Below are 18,386 nucleotides of genomic sequence, written 5' to 3' on the forward strand. Positions count from 1 at the left end.
ACCGAAACCCCCACACAGGCTGGGGACTCCACCATGAACCGCACTACAGGCCAGGTGAGAAGGCAATTGAAACCCCCTAACAGCAATGGATGGTGGAGAGGGCGCTTGCCTTGCACATGGCCAACCAGGGTTTCCATCTCCAGCATCCCTTAGGATCCCTTGAACCCTCACCACGAGTGATTCCTGAGCTCAAACCAAGAGTAAGGCCTGAGGACCCAGAATGTCCAGATACCGTTGCCCACCTTGTACCCCACTTTAGCTCTACCACCCACGCCCGTGGGGCACAAATTCCACCACCTCAAGAATGCTTCTTAGACATCCGAGGTCCCTTCTCCAAGACCATCGCCAAAGGGAGGCATGGAGCTAGGACCATGACACACAAAAAGGGGTCCCACGGAACCCACCCCCAAGCCCAGCCTTGCTTTGGGGGCCTAGAGTTTCTGTCCCAATTCTTTTTTGTTTTGGGGCCACACCTGGTGGTGCTCGTGGGTTACTCACGCACAGGAATCATTCCTGGCGGGCTCTGAGGACCATATGGGACACCGGGGATGGAACCTGGGTTGACCACGTGCAAGGCAAGCACCCTCCCTGCTGTGCTATCATTCGGCCCTATTTTTTTTTTGTTTGTTTTGGGGCCACACCCAGCACTTAGGGGTTCCTCCTGGCTCTGCACTCAGGAATTGCTCCTGGCTGGCTCCATATGGGGACATGCTGGGAATCGAATCTGCGTTAGCCACATGCAAGGCAAAAGCCCTCCCTCCCTGCTGTGCTATCTCTCTGGCCCCCTCTATGCCTCTATTGTGTCACTAAGGAGTGGGGGCGGGAGGTGGAAAGGCCAGCACTAACTCGATGTGCCCTCTCATTTCCAGGTGGATGGAGGTGATCCGAAGTGCCACTTGCTCTGCCTCCCGTGCCCTGGCCCACAGGGAGTCCCACGGGTACTGAGGGGGCCCGAGCCATGCCCCCACCCCCCAGGACCTTCCTACCTGGCTGCCCACGAGGCCCTGGCGCGCCGAGGCTGGACCCCGCGGAACTGTTTTCTAACTCATCTTTCCAGCTGTTCAGTTCTCAACAGCGGCCTCCTCTATGTTGGGTCTCCTCTGTCGGGTCTGGGGGCCCCTGGGTGGGTGGGGGAGTGTGGGATGTCACGCGTGCCAGTATTAACCCTGTCATTCCCAGAGTGCCAAATACCCGCAGGGCCGGGCACACCCTTCCACCCACACAGGGCAAACTCTCTTTTTTTTCTTAAAAGGAACATTTTGGGGGTGGGGGTAGGCTGCTGCATTTAAAAACAAAAACTAAAAGACAAAAAAAAAATAACAGGATTTTTCTTCCCTGAATGTTGGCAATATAATCCCTGTCACAGTCTTAAGCAAGCAAACGAGATCATTTTTCAGATTTCCCTTTTTTTCCCCCAGTCTTTCTACTTTTTATAACACTAGCTTAGGATGTTTCCTTCCCGGGTCAGTGGTCCGCAGCGCCCCCCTGACCCCCCCTCAACCAACAAGGTTCCCGGCCCATTGGTATGAGTGACCAGACCGACCACATCTATCTCCGTCTTTTGGGCCACGGAGGGTTTGCAGGGACCTCGAGCCCGTGGGTGGGAGGGCTGTGCCGTGTTGCTGTGTCTGTCACAAGCATGCAATAGCTGTCTGGCCACCCGTTCGGCGGGGCCACTCGTGGTGACGTCTTGTGGTGGAGTGTCGTGGTCTAGACGGTGCTTGGATGGAGGGTACCAACCCCCCACACACACCCCAGGACCTTGCCCCTCCAGTGGTAGTGATAAGTCTAGTAAGACGGGGTGGAGCCTGGCTTGGACCACAGCCGTCTTTCCTCTTCTTATACTTCCCCCTACCCTGCCTCGCCCCAAGCATGGGGCACCCAGGTGTATCCCTACCCATCCACACCCCATCCTATCCCTCCCCATCCCGGACAAGTCGTCGGGTCACACAGGGAACATGGTTCCAGAAAGTTCTGGGCCGTCCGTTCAGGTTCGCCAAGTGGCCGCTATTCCCTTAGGATAGGGAGGGCCTTGCTGAAAGAAGGAGCAAGCCGGGCCACCCCTGCCTTGTGGTGGATGGATGTGTCCCCCCAGAGCCCCCCCCCAACAAGTCCGGGGCAGGTTCCCGCCCACCCCCCCTCCCTGCGAGCCTGCGCTGTGTTGTTCAACCTTTGCCTTACGATAATATACCAGATGGTTGCGAGTACTAACGAAGAAAGGGAATAAAAAAAAAAAATACCTCACGCCACAATCCAGCATATTGAAGTTTGAAGGCAAAAATCAGCCACCTTGTCTCTTGTCTTTTTTCCGATTCCAGGGAGGCCAGAACCTGGGTCCCCACCATCCCCATCAGCAGGGCGGGCAGGGTGAGTTAGGAACTGGTTGACAGAGAACTGGAAATTGGGACAACTCGTTCCAGAGTGTTCTAAAATGTGTAGAACGTTCCAAAATGTTGTGGTTGCTTCACACAAAAGCACAGGGAAGACCAAAGCGGGGCAGAGAGCCAAGTCAGGGGCTTCTCAGCATCCCATAGGACAGTGGTTGGCAACCTCCGGCTCTCGAGCCACGTGGCTCTTTCCACTTTTAATTTGGCTCTTCTGTGTGCCGTGCGGCCATTCCAGGAGTCAGGACTCTGCGCCTAGCCTCTGTCAGTGCACGTCCTATGTGGCTCAAAATAAATTTCAATCGTGGTTTTGGCAAGATTTGGCTCAGCTGAAAAAAAAAAGGTTGCCGACCACTGCCATAGAGAATGGATCACTGTGGGGGTGCAGAGGAGAGTCAGGAAAACAACCCTGGTAGGGGGAGGAGAGAGTTTCTCAGCTGACTTCCAGGTGGTCCCAAAGCATCTGCAGAACTTCTCCTCTTCCAGCTTGGGGTTCCAGCAGGTTCTGGGGGAGCTGGGGAGCTCCCCCAGATTTGGACACAAAAAGTCACATACAAAAGCTCTGCCCTCTACATCTGCCCCCCCCCTCGGCCATGATACCACTCGGAAGACACTGGGGGTGCCAAGGACAAGGGCTGGAAGACAAGTCTGGCCTACCCACCCACTGCACACATAAAAGCCATTTCCATGAACCTTCCTGGTTCCAATGTACATGGGGTCTGTCCTGATTTTCCAGCATAACGTAACTAATCTTTGGGCTCCAGCAGGTTAGGATTAGGGGGACATGGGCACTCACAAATGTGCTTGGAGGACCATGGTATCAGGGATCACGGTGGGCAAGGCAGCGTGCAAAGAGCCACTCACAGAGCCAAAACCTCAGACCCCATAGTGCAGCCAATGGGCAACAGGAGAAAAACCAGGAAGACCATCTCTAGCTCTGGAACTGATGTTCTGTGAAATAGTCGAGCCAGTGCCCCTCAGAAAAAGGTGCTTGGCTTGAGCCTGAGAGACCGTGTAGCTCAGCCTTGGGGAACAGGAAAGTGCAGTCCGGTTCTATCCTGTCAGCCCAGTAAGTTCCTCTAGTAAACTCACTTGATCTGCCCAAACCTTGGTGATTTACATACACAACAATCTTGAGGGCAATTCTTTTACCTCCCAACCTCTCAGGCCTGGATTCGAGCATATCCTTCTAGACCTTCCCTTGGCATGCGGGAGGCCTGGGTTCAGTTCCTGCCACCCCCACTGGAACACACCCCGCCCTTCTCCCCCGAAGAAACTACCCAACAGCTTCAGGCCACTGCCCTCTGCCTTCCCTTCCTAAAGGGGTTAGGCCAAGTCACCAGGCACTGCCAGCCTGAAAAGGCGAACGGACACTCCCTAAGGAGCCAGGGGTATCCAACACTGGGTATAGGCCAGAAAGCCAATTGTTTGGCAAGGAGTGGACAGAATTGCCCATCAGTAGTCACAGTTGGTCCCATGCCAGGGCTAGGGGATCTGTGGAAGGTCTCTAGCCAATCAATCACCTTGGACCCATGATCTATCCTCCCTCCGCTCACTCCCCATCCAGTAGAAAGGCAGCCTCCAACCACCACAGGACAAGACTTCCATTCTCCAGCTTTCTCCATTTTTTGGTTTTTGGTCCACACCTGGTGATGCTCAGGGGTTACTCCTGGCTATGTGCTCAGAAATCGCTCCTGGCTTGGGGGACTGATTATATTGGATGCCAGGGGATCAAACCACAGTCTGTCCTAGGTTAGCGCATACAAGGCAAACACCCTACTGCTTGCGCCACCACTCTGACCCCTCTAGTTTTCTCTTGCCAGAGACAAAGCTAATTTTTGACCAGTGCCTCATAGCAGAGAGTGGCTTAGCATTCCCTGCATTTACCCCGATTTCCTTGATTGAGACACACACCCCATGCAGTTGCCCTAGCTCCTCAGTACCCCTCTAATAAACCCAAAAAAAATGTCCAGCAAAGCCCAAATCTACTTCCAGGAATTTCATAGGTGTCACTTTCCATTCAAGCCCCTTGATTCCAGGAGTCACATCTGGCCTGTACAGGTCATAGGCAGACTGTCTCAGGGACCCAAACCCTTTGCCCACCACATCCCCTATGCTGGGTCAAAACCCGCCACACTGAGAAGCCAAGAGCGCATGGGCACAGCCAGACCACACGCTGCCTGGGCTGCGAGCCAGAACTTGTCAGCTGAGATGGCTGCGATTCAGACACCGATGATGGGGGCCAAGTGGGTGCTGACAACAGGCGCACCGTGCTGCTGGCCCGGGGCAGACAGTTTCTCTCTTGGCCCAAGACAACAGTCCTCACGGCTGGCAGCCCACCAGGTGCATGCTTGCTGTAGATGGTAAAACCAGAGATTTTCGAGGAGCCTGGGAAGAGTGCAATGATTTTTAAAGTGTTTCCTGGGGGGGGGGGGGTCACTCCTTCCAGCTTTCTGTGAAGTGTAGTGAGGGGGATGGAATCCAGACCTCTCAGATCTTAGTCACCAGTAAACACCTGTTTGCTTTTGGGCCACACCAGGCAGCATTTGAGGTTGCTCCTTGCATGCTCCGGGACCCTATGGGATGCTGGGGGTAGAACTCAGCTGGGCCACGTGCAAGGCAAACACCTTGCCCGCTATGCTATGACTCCAGCCCCACATAACCAACTCCTGCAATGCTTCTGCAGACAAGGGAAGGGGGCGCGACTGTGTTACTGGAGAGTGAGCCCTGTGCAAGCCTGTTCTGCAGCGCCCGGGTGCGCACAGTCACCGAACTGACAGGTGCCCTCCTGCAGCTGTGGTGGGGTGCCGCCCTCTCCCAAGACCCGGTTCAAGGAGGCTGTGCACAGCAGGCATGTTATAAAATTTATTGGTGGGACTATTCAGACAGGTTGGGGGGGGGAGTGGGGGGGGGCGGGGAGATGCTCTGTGGACGTGGCTACAAGGTGCAAACGGAATAAGGGTGGCGAGGCCCCGTGGCACGATTCCAAACAAGGGTCCTAAGATGAGCGCACAGCGCAGCGTCCGGAAGGAACTGAAGCAAATCACTTTAAAGCTTCGGGAGGCGACAGGGCTTCCCACTGGAAACATATACAAAATAGTACCGTTGAGGAGGAGGAGGAGGAAGAGGAGGAGGAATCGGCTTCTCAGTGTACCAAAAAGTGGCGCTGAGGGGGTCGGAAGAGGGAGATGTGCGAGGGTGGTGTGCAGTGGCTGAGGTACCAACAGGAGTGTTTCCCGGGGGGAGAAGGGAAATTCATTATTATTAATGGCAAACCCTGCAAATACCAAATAAAACCCCAATCACTGGTCACGTCCATCCCAATGTATACAGGTCAGAATAAAAGGCAAGGCGAGAGAGACGCGAGTGAGGGCCTGTCAAATATTTACTCCACAGACATTATCTACAGAAGCACAGGGCCACTTTTTTTTCTTTTCTTTTCTTTTTTTTTTTTTTTTTTTTGTACACAGTGATTCCTTTATGTGTGCCCACAGGGTTTCGGTAAAAATGAGGTTATATACAAACTGTACACAAATCCACCGGTGAGGCCCCGGGCCGGGCGAGAGGCCGGGGCCTCCACTTAAAGCAGGATACCTGAGGTTTCATTTCTTCAGTCGCCTTGTGATTTCCAAATCGACATTTCGGGGTTTGCATTTGCAAAGACACTTCTCTGTGACAGGTGCATGAAGGTTAGAACTTGGAAATGAAGAATAAGAAACTGAAGCCGTGGTCCAGGGTCCACCCACCCACCCACCCCTTCGGAGACCACATCCGGCCGAGGCCAGCGGGGTGGGTAAGTGGGTAGGAGGGAGAGAGGCAGCAAGTATCCACCACCACCCGCCCACGGCAAGGGGGCCTCTCCTCAGAGGTTCCCTGTTCCGCAGCATCGGCAGAGGCTCCGGCTGACTTGAACAGAGGAGGAGGGAAGAAAGGGGGGGAACCAAAGCCCCAAATGCCGACGGGATTTCAGTGGGACGAAGATCCACTGCCACTTAGCGAGTATCTAGGGAGGAAGAAACAGAAACAAATCAAACAATGCTGGTCTCACCTTGGGGCAGAAGTGCCAACAAGAGCCCAAAGACTGCTGTGGCTGGACAGCTCAACTCAAAAAAGAAACAAGCAACATCCCCCCCCCCCAAAAAAAAAAAGAACCCCACAAAGAAAACACTGTCCTGGGTGAATCCATGAAAGGAAAACTCACCCAAGGCACAGAAGGGAGGGAGCTGACCTTGCATGTGACCCACTTGGGTTCGATCCCCAGTATCCCATAGGGTCCCCTGAGCCTGCCAGGAGCAAGTCCTGAGTGCAGAGCCAGGAGTCAGCCTGGAGTACCAATGGGTGTGGTCCCCAAACCAACTTGCCCAAGACAGAAAAATCAAGACTAGCCAATGAGGCAAGGTCCAGTTCCAGGTCCAGGGAGATGAGACTCAGCAGATCCACCTCTGCAGCCTGTTCAAGCCGCCCATTTCCTGGCCTGGTCTCAGAACCAGCCCAACAACTCCTGGAGACTTGGTCACTCTCAGCAACAGGAATGGGGAGGGTCTTAAGACACAGTGACATATGAACAAGAAGTAGGAACTGAAAGGAAGTGACAGTAGGCACGAGAGAGAAGTGGAGAGAGAGAGAGAGAGACAGAGACAGAGAGAGAGAGAGATAGACATAGAGAGAGAAAGAGAGAGACAGAGAGAGAAAGAGAAAGACAGAGGCAGAGAGAGGCAGAGAGAGAGAGAGAGAGAGAGAGAGAGAGAGAGAGAGAGAGAGAGAGAGAGAGAGAGAGAGAGAGAGAGAAGAAGAAGAAAAGTGTCTGCCATAGGGCAAAGGGGCAGGCTGGGAGTCAGGAGGGAAATTGGGACCTGGGTGGCCAGAAATGTCCTGGTGAGGGAAGGGATGGGTGTTGGAACAATGTATGACAGAAACTCAACTATCAGCAACTTTTTAACTCTACCTCACGGTGACTTAATAATATGAAAAACACGAGAGAAAAAAAAAAAAGAAGAAAAACAAGAGAGAAAAAGAAGTTGTGACATCGCTTAGCAAAGCTGGAACATAACACATTAAACACCGTCATGTTTAAATATGAAAAATTCCAGCCCCGGAATTACACTTGCACAAAACACTCAAGTTTTACGGCACCATTTGTTCAGCTAGAATTTAAAAATGCCCTCCAAATGACCCATGCATGGTTATATGCAGGTGATATAAAAATGGCAGTAACTGGAGCCAGAGCAATAGCACAGTGGGGAGCGTGTTTGTTTTGAATATGGCCGGCCTGGGTTCGATCCCCAGATTGAATCTAATATGGTTTCTGAGCCAGCCAAGAGGGATTTCTGAGAGCAGAACCAAGAGTAACCCCTGAGCGCAGCCAGGTGTGGACAATATCTCCAGTGAGGCTACAGGAAAGCAAGGACAAGGGACAGAGGATGGCAGGGATATTGGGTGCGTAGTGAACTTGGGGTGATGTGGACATGGGGGGAATTCACCTGGCCAAGAGCCAGGCTGTGCCCATCACAGTGACTAGACCATCACAAGCCAAGCAAAGACCCTGGCTGGAGTCACACGGGTCCTCACTGCCCCTTCTGGACTCTCCTTCCCCCACACTCCATCCCACCCCAGTCTGCTGTCCCTCGGGTTCCTGCTGCCCTGATTCTGGTCATGGCGGTGTGTCCCCAGCATCCCATTATGGCATCCCCCACCCCGCCGCCTTGAGTCACCTCTGGAGCCGCTGGACCAGTGTGGCCACCATGGTGTCTGAGATACCGGGACAAGCCTCCTCAGCCAGGTAGATGGCCCCGCGCAGCTCCTCGATGGACCCCAAGTTACCGCCACAGGCATTGCTCTTCTCCTTCAGCTGGAACACAACGTGCAGAGTGGTGAGGCCCAGCTGAGGTTGGGTCCCCGCACTTCTCTCCCTGACCCTGAATACATGGGGGTGGAGGGCTTGCTCTGGGCACTGAGTTGAGGACCGAGAACCCCTGGAGCAGGGAGCATGTAGGGGGCCCATGCCCAACACCAGCGATAGTCATGACTGAAATCCCTTCAGTGCCAGGCACATGGCAGACCAAGAGCTGCTGCCAACCCAACTCCACGCAAACTCCAGGCTGCAACCGAGTTTCCTGAAAGGGGATCCCCCCACCAATCTCTGCCCATCTGGCAACCAGCCCGCCACGGCCTTACCTCAGTGAAAAGAGGAGAAATGATGGTGGATAAGCACTGTGAGAAAGGCCGCTTCGGGATGTCCTTCATCTGGGGAGACAGAAACAACAAGTCACCCCTGCAGCAGCAGCGGAAACCCCGGTCAGTGGTAGGTTCTGGAGCATAGGTGGGCACTTGGGGGCTATGAGAGTTTGAGGCAGGGAGGTAAGGTGTGGGCAAGAAAGTGGCCCCAAAAATGAGCACAGGTTCTCCAGGAGTAGCCACACTGCTAGCAAGACCCTCCAAACACTCGCACCCAAACCAGCCATGGGCTGTCTGGGAACCAGCAGCCACGAATTTCCTTGTGCTCCCACAGAACGTGCCCACACTGGGGTCCTATCTGAGTGTGCATGAGGACAAGGCAACATTAGGGGTACAAGGGTGTCCACAAATTCCCACAGGGTGAGGTACAGGGAGAAGGGGAAAGTGAACCACACCTGACCCCTCTCCAGGTCTGAGGGCTGCAGTGTCCCATTCTCCAGGTTCTTCGGGTCCTTCTCTCGGATGGTGAAGATCCAGTCCCCGGAGTCACTGCCCCCCGAGGCCTGGCCATCCACGTCTGTCTCCCTGAACAGAGAAGAAAAGTGATTTAGGAAAGGGGCCTCTTGCTCACCCCAGTATATTCAATCGACCAAGGGGCCTAGAGTGATAGCACAGCGGTAGGGCCTTTGCCTTGCATATGGCCGAACCAGGATGCACCCGGGTTCAATACCCAGCAAATCCTATGGTCCCCCAAGCCTGCCAGGAGCAATTTTTGAGCGCAGAGCCAGGAGTAATCCAGACACAGCCAGATGTGGCCCAAAAACTAAAAAACAAAAGACCCACCATCTCCTGAGGGAGGGGATTCTGGGGTTCTGGGGCTCACACCAAGCTCAACAGCCCCAGGCCCACTCTCAGCCTCCAATCTCCACCTCTATCACTACCCCATTCCACACTCAGACCACACTGAGACCCCGCCCCACAGCCTGATTCTGCCCCCAGGCTTCACCCACCATGGCCCCACCCTCCCAGGCCCCTGTCTTCACACCCAGGCCCCACCGACACCCCATTTTCAGAAAACCAATAAAAGAGATCATCATCAAAAGATGGCAGGGGCTTGGAGAAATAGTACAACAGTAAGGCATTTGCTGATCCAAGATGGACCCTGGTTCAAATCCAGGCATTCCATGTGGTCCCCTATGCCTGTCAGGAGCGATTTCTGAGCACAGAGCCAGGAGTAACCCTTGAGCACTGCCGGGTATAACCCGAAAACAAACATAAAAAGATGGTGGCACTCACGAGGGTGGCAGCTGCATCCCAGAACAGAACAGTGCAGTGGGGTGTTTCCCCATCATCCACTTCCCCGGCCCCCCCCTTCTTCTCCCTGTGAGTTTCTGCTCCCTCCTGTCTAGCCCTTTGTAGGTAGGACTCCCACACCCCTGTCAGTACTGCAGGGTGCTCAGAACCCACTCTGTGGAGACACCTTCAGCTCCAAAATCACTAGGGCACTGCCCTACCTCTGTAAATACCCCCCCACACACACACTACAAAGACAGTTTAGTATCTCTCCAGCAAGGGATCATAGTTTCTGGGAGGCTAGTTCTGACACAGAAAGTGGGGGCTTGGCCGGAGTGGTATACTGCACAGTGGTAGGGAGTTTGCCTTGCATGTGGCTGACCTGGACAGACCCAGGTTCCATCGCTGGCATCCCATATGGTCCTCTGAGCCAGAAGCAATTTTTGAGCACAGAGCCAGAAGTAAACCCTGAGCGCAGCTGGGAGGGACAGGGCCCTTATGGCACCAGGCTACCCCCTGACTCACTCAGGTGTCAGGGAGTCTAGACAGCAAGGGTGTGGTGATGGACAAAAGCATCTGGTGGGCAGATAGACAGAGCCCCCAAGGACCCAGGGTGCCCTGTGGGACCACCCAAGACTAACTCAGCAGAAAGAGAGCACGCTGCCTGGGACACCCCAAAGGAGAACTCCGAGGACCCAGACCAGACTCAGCTCAGACACAACGAAGCTGGAAGCCGGGGCCCCCACACCCTGGACACCCACAGATTCCAGACTCACGTGTCGGAGTTCTCGGGGCTGGAGTCCTCCTGGCCCTGCTCAGCCTTCCAGCGTTTGTAGCGGTCGATGAGCTCCGTCAGGTAGGACGTCTTCTTGGCGTTGCGGATGATGAACTTGTGCTTCAGCAGCTCCTTTGCGGTGGGTCTCTGCCAACCGAGCCCAGGAACAGATGTGAGGTCCAGGCCGCCCTACTGTGCTCCCTTCGGTGCTCCCAGGCTATGGGGAACACCCACCCTGAAATGATCACACCTCCCCCAACTAGAGCCCCAAGAGCCGACGCTGCCTCAGTTTCCCTCAGACGGCCCTAGAGTCCCGCCACCTGTGGCAGCTTCCTGAGCAGACACAAGGTTTGAGTTTGGGGGTGTCCTGGACACTGTGGCAGTCTCCCCCAAGATCACCACCAAAGCATGGCAAGATTCCTCGAGACCATGAGGCAGTGCTGGGAACAGGGTGTGCGGTGATGAGGTAAGGGTCCAATTCTAGGAATCGCCCATCACAAAGGGCTTTCCCCTCCACTCCCATCAGAACGGACTGTCTCCACCAGCCCCAGGTCATAAGGGGGGGAGGGTTTCACAGGAAGTTTGTCCCACCCTCAGCAAAGCAAGGTTGTCAGAGAGGGCACGGGCAACTAGAGAGAGGGCACAGGTGCTGGGTGGGCGCAGGCACTCACAAAGCCGGGCTCCTTGTTCAAACAGGCCTCCACAAAGTCTTTGAGCAGCCTGCTGTAGGCGCCCTCCAGCGTCGGGGGGTTGTTCTTTGGGATGAGGAACAAGACCTTCATAGGGTGCAGGTCCGAGTGAGGCGGCTCCCCTTTGGCGAGCTCAATGGCCGTGATGCCCAGGGACCAGATGTCAGCCTGAAAGGACATGGAGCTGAGGACGGGCAGGCCCCATATACCAGTGCCCCGCCAAAAGACAGTGCAGGGCAGGTGGGCCAACACCGCCGAGTGCCCCCAGACTCAGCCCTACCCAGAGTCCGGGTTCCCGGCCCGTCCCAGTAGTGAGACTCTCTCCCCTGTCCCTGTCCCTCCAGCCAGTAACGAGACCTCCTGGCAAGGCCCAGCAAGCAGCCTGCTTGCCGATGGCTGTGTGAAATGCGTCCTGTAACCAGGGACACATTGAAAAAGGGGGTACAGCAAGCAGCCTGAGGAGTGACAGTGCCCAGCTTGGACCAGACAAGCAGGTGCTTTAGACAGCAGTCACTGGGCATTGCTGGCCTGGATTCATGACCAACAATAGCACCCCCCTATCCCACAAGGCCTAGACAGGAAGAAATCCACCCAGAGCCTCAATCATTTTTTTTTTTGTTATTGTTTTGCACAACATCTGGCTGCAACTCCTGATGGTACTCAGGGGACCAACCATATGTGGCGCCTGGGCTAGCTGCGTGTAAAGCAAGAGTCTTTTTTTTTTTTTTTTTGCAAAGCAAGAGTCTTATCAGCTGTTCTCTCTCTCCTCTCTCACTCTCCCCCCCACCAAGCCTCCAACTGACACATATCCCAGTAGATGTAGGAGAGATGCCTCGGAGAGAGAAGAATCCACTCAATGGGAATGGGCCAAGTCCCCCAACAGCTACCCACCATCCAAAAACCCAATATCCTATAGGCATAATTTTCCGGCAGATTAACGGCCCAGCTCCAAAAGAAAATGATAGCCACTGACTCTTCCTAGGGACACTGGCCTGAAAACTCTGAGACTTCTCACAGGGGGGAAGCAGGTTCCCCTTTCTGCATGGACCGCAGCAGCCCACCGCCACACCCAACATGCTCTCACAGAAAGGGTCCAGTTTCGTGATTTAACCTTATCAAACTGCCGTGACACCAAATCTGTTCCAGATCAATAGATCCCAGACCTTATGACTCAATATCTTAGAGTTGTGTCAGCCCAGTAGGATCACAGCAAACCTGATGGGAAAGTTCATAGAGATCTCCCAAGCTCAGGGAGCCTAAACCAAAACACAGAAGCTCAGCTAGCACCAACCACAGCTCAGTAAGTCCTCAAGGACTTTAGTAAATCCATGGAAAGATAAAACAATCATTTCGAATGAATCCTTATGGAGTCAAGTCTTGATTTCACTTGACACATGTTGTCACAAACAATATTAAAGTAAATGTAGTGGTACTGGCAAGAGACAGGTTGGGGTGGAGGGTAGAAAATTGGGGGCATTGGTGAAGGGGAAGGTCACACTGGTGGTGGGGTTGGTGTTAACAGTTAATCCCCAAAATGACCATCTGAACAACTCCCAGTTTAAGTAAATCGCACATTAAGTGTTAGAATAAAAAAATGTAGTAACAAGAGAAGGATCCGCTCAGAGTCCTGGAGCAAATGAATGTGAGGCAAGCAAGCCTGGGGTCAGCTATGGAGGGCTAGGGCCCTCACTCTTACCGAGCACCCCACAAGCCTAAGGCCCCGTCTTTACCTATTCCAGAGCCAACATCCCAGGCCCAATGCAGCCTAGGTGTGGGATTCCCACGTACCCCGGAAAGCCTGGTGGGGGACTTGGACAAGAGTGGGGTGGGGTGGGGGGAGAAACAGCTTGGAAATGGGGACCCACGGGCCGGGCTTCACCTTGGAGTCATAGGCTGACTGCTTGATGACCTCAGGGGCCATCCAGAAAGGGGTGCCCACGAAGGTATTCCTCTTGATCTGCGTGTCCGTGAGCTGACCGGCCACGCCAAAATCGGCCAGCTTTACCTCACCATGTTCTGACAGCAGGACGTTGGCCGCTGCAATGCACAACAGGATGCGAGCTCCCACCGGCCTCAAAACCAGCCAGGCCCGCACCCAACCCAGCACTACACCCAGCCTGGGCACCCGGCCTGCCCCACCCCGCCCTGTCCGGCACCCAGCTCACCCTTGATGTCTCGGTGGATCTTCTTCTCTCGAATGCAGGTAGTCCAGCCCCTTCAGGATCTCCCGTAGGATCGTGGCGATCTGCGTCTCATCCAGGGGCCTGGCTCCAACTGAGAGGGGGACAGGATGGGGGGTGGGGGGGTCATGGCTGGGCAGGTCTGCAAGGATGACACAGTCTCCAGAAATGAATGGGGATCGGACGAAGCGAAAAAGTCTCTACAGCCTGCCGTGTGTGAGCTCGCTATGGAAATGCCTCAGCAGCCCAGGGACTGGAGAGGCAATAGCGGCCGCCACATGGTGATGGAAGAAGCAGGCTTGGAGCCCTAATGGGGAGCTAGGGGAGAACCTCAGACCCAGGCAGGCAGGGAAGGGAGGGTGTTTGCACTCACCAGGTCGAGGGCCGAGCCTCCACCCAGGTACTCCATTATTATCCATAGCTTTGTGTCCTGCAGGAGAGAAACAACATGAGGTCCAGCTGGGTGTGGGACAGGGGACAATGATGGGACATGGATGTACATACACACATCCCTGCACACACACACACATCCCACTCCCAGGAATGCCCACCCCTCACCGTGGGCCCACACCATCCTCCCCATACTGTCTTCCCCTCACTGTGGCCGTTTCCATCTGCAGAGGCAGGTTGGCAAGGAGGATGCTGGGAGCAACCATTCAACCACCCCCACTGTGGGCACATCCATGACTTGCTGCTCAGCCTAGTGTCCCTGGGGAAGAACTGGGGGCCCTAAATGACTCTTAGCCAGTTGCCAGCGAAACAGCTGGCCTCAGAGACAAATGGACCATCTCAAATGGATCAAGCCCATCTCTATGGCCTGCCCGGGCAGGCCATGGTGCACAATTCATGCTGGTGGCCACCAGGGGGCGCCCTGGGGAAACAGCTATTGACCTTGGACCTGATCTTCACCATCTCTGGGTCGAGAACAGACCAGAGTTCAGTCAGGCACCCCTGAAAAAGGCAGGCCTATACCTGCCTTCTCCTCTCAGGGAACCCCAGCAAAGTAGGCCTGCATCTGCATCTCAGGGGAACCGGTCCCACCTGGAGCTCCAGCCCCCTCCTCCCTCTCCAACTCTCTCCAGGAAGTCACAGCAGAGCTCTGGTCAGCAACAAGAAAACCATGGAGCATGCGTAGCACCGAGCCGAGCCATGGGGTCCAATACCCTTCTCCAAACTGCAAGACCCATACTCATTCCTTCCCCAGGGTCATGTGAGGACAGCGGTGACAGGGTGACGGGCCTGAGAATACTGGAGCCAGGCCCTCAGCAAACACAGGACAGATGGTCTGTGGGTGACAACGGGGTCAGGTCCTCATCAGTACCACAGATGACAGGTGGCGGGGGTGGGGGGTGATATTGGTGGTGCCCAGGCTGCTACTGAGCCTGCGCGCACACACGTACACACGTACACACGTACACACGTACACACACACACACACACACACACACACACACAGCACTATCTCAGTCCTAGTGGCACCGGCCACGGAGGAAGTGAGAAGGTGGGGGGGTGGGGTGGGGTAAGATGGGGAAGTGAGAAGAAGCGAGGGGTGTGCCCTCCTGTCCTGGGACTCTTGGGGACCCTCACATGCCCTGTGTGCTCCCCTCCTGTCCAGGGACTCAGCTGCAGGACCTCATGAGGAGGCGGGGACGGCCTCGGGCCTCGCCACGTCTGAGCTTGGCTCACTTCTGTTTCCAGCCCAGGAGCCACAAAGAGGGGCTGAACAGAGTGGAACTGGGGGTATCAAGGGTAAGCGGAAGAAAATATGGGGGGACCCCACAGATCTTCTGAATCCACCATGGGAGGTGGCATTGATCCTGCCCAGGCCTCAAGACCAGGTCTTCTCAGACTCTGCCTCAGTTTCTCCCTTGGGTACCCTGGGAGTGTGCCAACCTTCCTGACCCTTAAGTCACTGGCTGTGGCCGGCTCAGAGGGCCCAGTCTACGGCATGCACAGAGCAGCTTGCCCAGATAGATGCCAGCAGGCAGGTGATACCCAGGCATGGATGCCAGGAGCCTACCCCACTATCCTCAGTCCCAGTGAGAGCTGTCAGCCACCACAGCAGGGCAATCAGGCAAGGGATGGCCAGAGAAAGGATCACTGGGGAAACCTGGCGTGGCTCGTGGGGGCTCAAGGAGGCCAGACAAGGAAGAACAGGGGTTGGAGAAGTCCTGAACCACACAAAACACAAATCAAGGGGCCTGGTTGGGGAGGCAAAAGCATCCCATAAACTCAGGAGCAGAGAGACCAATGGGGTCTCACAAGCACACCGCCTCAGTGCCCAGAAGCCCCCAAGTTCCACTGTGCATGTACTGAGGCAGAAACAGGAGTGACGCCACACAGGTTGACAGTCCAGTGGGTGCGGGCTGGGACCCTGGGGCCTTTTCTTCTGCAGGACTTTCCAGAGACAAACTGGAGGCCGCTGACTGCCCATAATCCTGGAGTCTTCCGTCCTGGCCCAGGGACCACACACAGGGACAGCGGGAGGGGACAGACACCCATGGGTCCACCCAGAACCACAGAAAGTATAGCTGGTCCTTGTCCCATGGCGGGCAGCGCCCCGGGTTTTCCCTGTGAGTGATGGTGTGACACTGCACAGCCCACCGTGTTCCCAACATGGCCCTGCTCCTCCTCACAGGGCCCCGGGAGCTCAGGCTACACTGCAGGCAACAGGGAGCTGGTCAGCATCATCAACCAGCCTCAGAGGTTTGTGCTGAAGGTTCTGCTGGGCCGAAGCGCCTGTGACATCCGGAGCCTCCCCTTGATTTTGCCAAGGGAACAGATGAAGCTGGATACAGGCTCAGCTGCATTCATTACGCCCTGGACTCTGACCCCTGCCCCCACCACTACACAGACCCCCCCAGGGACGTCTGGGAGCAAGAAATGGGCACCATAGGGTGCGGTTGAAAAAACACATAAACAGAGCAGAGGGTTGGGGGTGTCCTCATAAAACCCACGTTGTTCTCTGGGGTCACAATCAGTCACTCCAGCTGCCATGCTTGATCCTGGCGCATCTCCCATTGAGGGCATCCAAGTTTCTGCTTCGGTTTTCTGACACTCCAAATCCTGGTTCAATGCTTCAGGGGGAAACCTTTGGCCATGCTCAGTGGGGACCCCTATACAGTGCTGGACCCTTTGGGCTGCCAAGCAAACACCTTAACCCTTAATACTATCTCTCCAGCCCAAGATCATCCAAGTTCAGTGACTCCCTGATCCCGTCATGTACAAGGCCCAAGGTTCAGACCCCACCAGTACAAGGACCCCTGGGCTTTGAGCACCCAGCTAGGATCAGCCTCAGAGCACGGCTGCAAGGGGCCGCACAGCCCAACAGAAATCAAATCTTGAAAATCAAGAGGCAGCAGCCCCCTATCCCTGCCCAACTCGGCTTCAAGTTTCTGGTTCCACCAGAAACTTGGCATCAGTGCTAAGCAAAACCTTAAAGCCTTCAGAACGGAGGAACAGGGGGTAGGGGAGAAAGAGGTGCAAATGAAGGACAGAGAGGCCTGAGCTTGCCTTATATGCTGTCGACCAGGGTTCAAGTCCTGGCATTCATATGGTCTCTCAAACCCTAGCAGGAGTGGTCCCTGAGTGCCGAGCCAGGAGTAAGCCCTGCACACCACCAGGTGTGGCCCAAAACCAAAAGATTCGACATAAAGGTCCAAGCACCAGTGCTAGCACTCACTGTGGTTCCGCCAAGGAGCAAACAGACAGAGACAGACCTTCTGGCCATTGTGGATAAAGATGTGTGGCACCTGCCCACAAAAAGCAATGACGGGGCCTGGGCAAGAAAGAAGAACCCCTGAATTGGTGCCCCCAGTACCATATGCGAAATGGGGAAAGAAGTAGCGACAGACCTCAGTGACCCAGAATGCCCTCAACAGGTCAAGCTAGAGATAGATACAGAGAACAGCCGCATGGGTCTGGGCCCAGAGTGTAGTTCTTTTTCCCCTGGGATACCAACATTCTGGGGTTCATTGCAGAGACAGCTGCCCCTTTCCTGGGAAGTACCGGAAGCCACATATTCAGGTTTCCACCCCAGAGAACCTCCAGCCCTTTCTAATGAAGGGAAGATAAGGAAAACACTCTCACTGTCATTGCGAAGGCAAATGGAAACCAGGAGAAGTGCGTTCCACCATGACACCAAGGCTGGAGTGCAGCCCACAGGAGTGAATGCAGAAGAGTTAGACGTGGGGGAAGGGGGCTCGAGACGCAGCCAACCTTCAGTCCCTCTTGCCAGGGCTCACCCCAAATGTGAGAGCCCAGTAAGCAGGTGCATGGAGAGCACGTACACCATGGCCAAGTTCATGACGATCTCAACCCGGAAAGAGCCCAAGTGCTCTTCAAGGGATCCCCATGGACCAGCCTCACATGACGTGCCACTCCCCAGAGTGTGGGAACGAGGGGGATATATCCCCAAATGTGCTGGGCTAGTGCAGAACGTTAGGGACCAAAATAGAGTTGGAGGGGCAGGAATATAGGAGCAAGAAGGACAGAAGGACCAAAGGCCTCCCAGGGACAGGATCAGGGCAGAAGGAAGAGCCCCCATGGGTCCTGAGCCCCAAGGTTATGAGGAGATGAATGTCTGGGAATGAAGAATAGTCAAAGCCTTTGGGAGGCACATCGTAGTCTGCACCAAGCAGGCCTCCCTCAGGACTCAGACCTGGCACCAACAGAAGACGCCCCCCCACATCTGGGAAGGTGGTGACATGGGGGTGTGCAGGATGCAGACAGATTCAGACCTGAGTCCCAACAGAGCAGCAAATAGAGCATTTCAAGCCTTCCCAGGAGTGAGTCTCAGATGCAAAGATGTGGGCATACTCTAGGGCAGACCCCTGGGGTTCCCCTCAAGCCCCAGGAGAAGTCCCATTCCTGAGCTCCCTATACCACAACA

The 18,386-nt window shown here is 55.0% G+C and overlaps 2 protein-coding genes across 2 annotated transcripts in view; one reads left to right on the plus strand and one right to left on the minus strand.

Moving 5' to 3' along the window:
• FARP1 (FERM, ARH/RhoGEF and pleckstrin domain protein 1) overlaps window positions 1–2,284 on the plus strand; it is a 204,533-nt gene extending 202,249 nt beyond the window's left edge. Inside the window, exon 29 of the mRNA XM_049778518.1 lies at window positions 870–2,284. Coding sequence (XP_049634475.1) covers window positions 870–945 — 76 coding nt within the window. The 3' untranslated portion in view covers window positions 946–2,284. The remainder of the gene's footprint in view (window positions 1–869) is intronic.
• A 2,951-nt stretch (window positions 2,285–5,235) lies between these two features.
• Window positions 5,236–18,386, minus strand: part of STK24 (serine/threonine kinase 24) — a 43,029-nt gene continuing 29,878 nt past the window's right edge. Inside the window, 11 exon segments of the mRNA XM_049778636.1 lie at window positions 5,236–6,387; window positions 8,096–8,232; window positions 8,559–8,627; window positions 9,014–9,143; window positions 10,628–10,773; window positions 11,298–11,483; window positions 13,195–13,352; window positions 13,481–13,508; window positions 13,510–13,579; window positions 13,742–13,748; window positions 13,865–13,925. Coding sequence (XP_049634593.1) covers window positions 6,351–6,387; window positions 8,096–8,232; window positions 8,559–8,627; window positions 9,014–9,143; window positions 10,628–10,773; window positions 11,298–11,483; window positions 13,195–13,352; window positions 13,481–13,508; window positions 13,510–13,579; window positions 13,742–13,748; window positions 13,865–13,925 — 1,029 coding nt within the window. The 3' untranslated portion in view covers window positions 5,236–6,350.

This window comes from Suncus etruscus, chromosome 8 (genome assembly GCF_024139225.1).
Source record: "Suncus etruscus isolate mSunEtr1 chromosome 8, mSunEtr1.pri.cur, whole genome shotgun sequence".
Taxonomy (NCBI): domain Eukaryota; kingdom Metazoa; phylum Chordata; class Mammalia; order Eulipotyphla; family Soricidae; genus Suncus; species Suncus etruscus.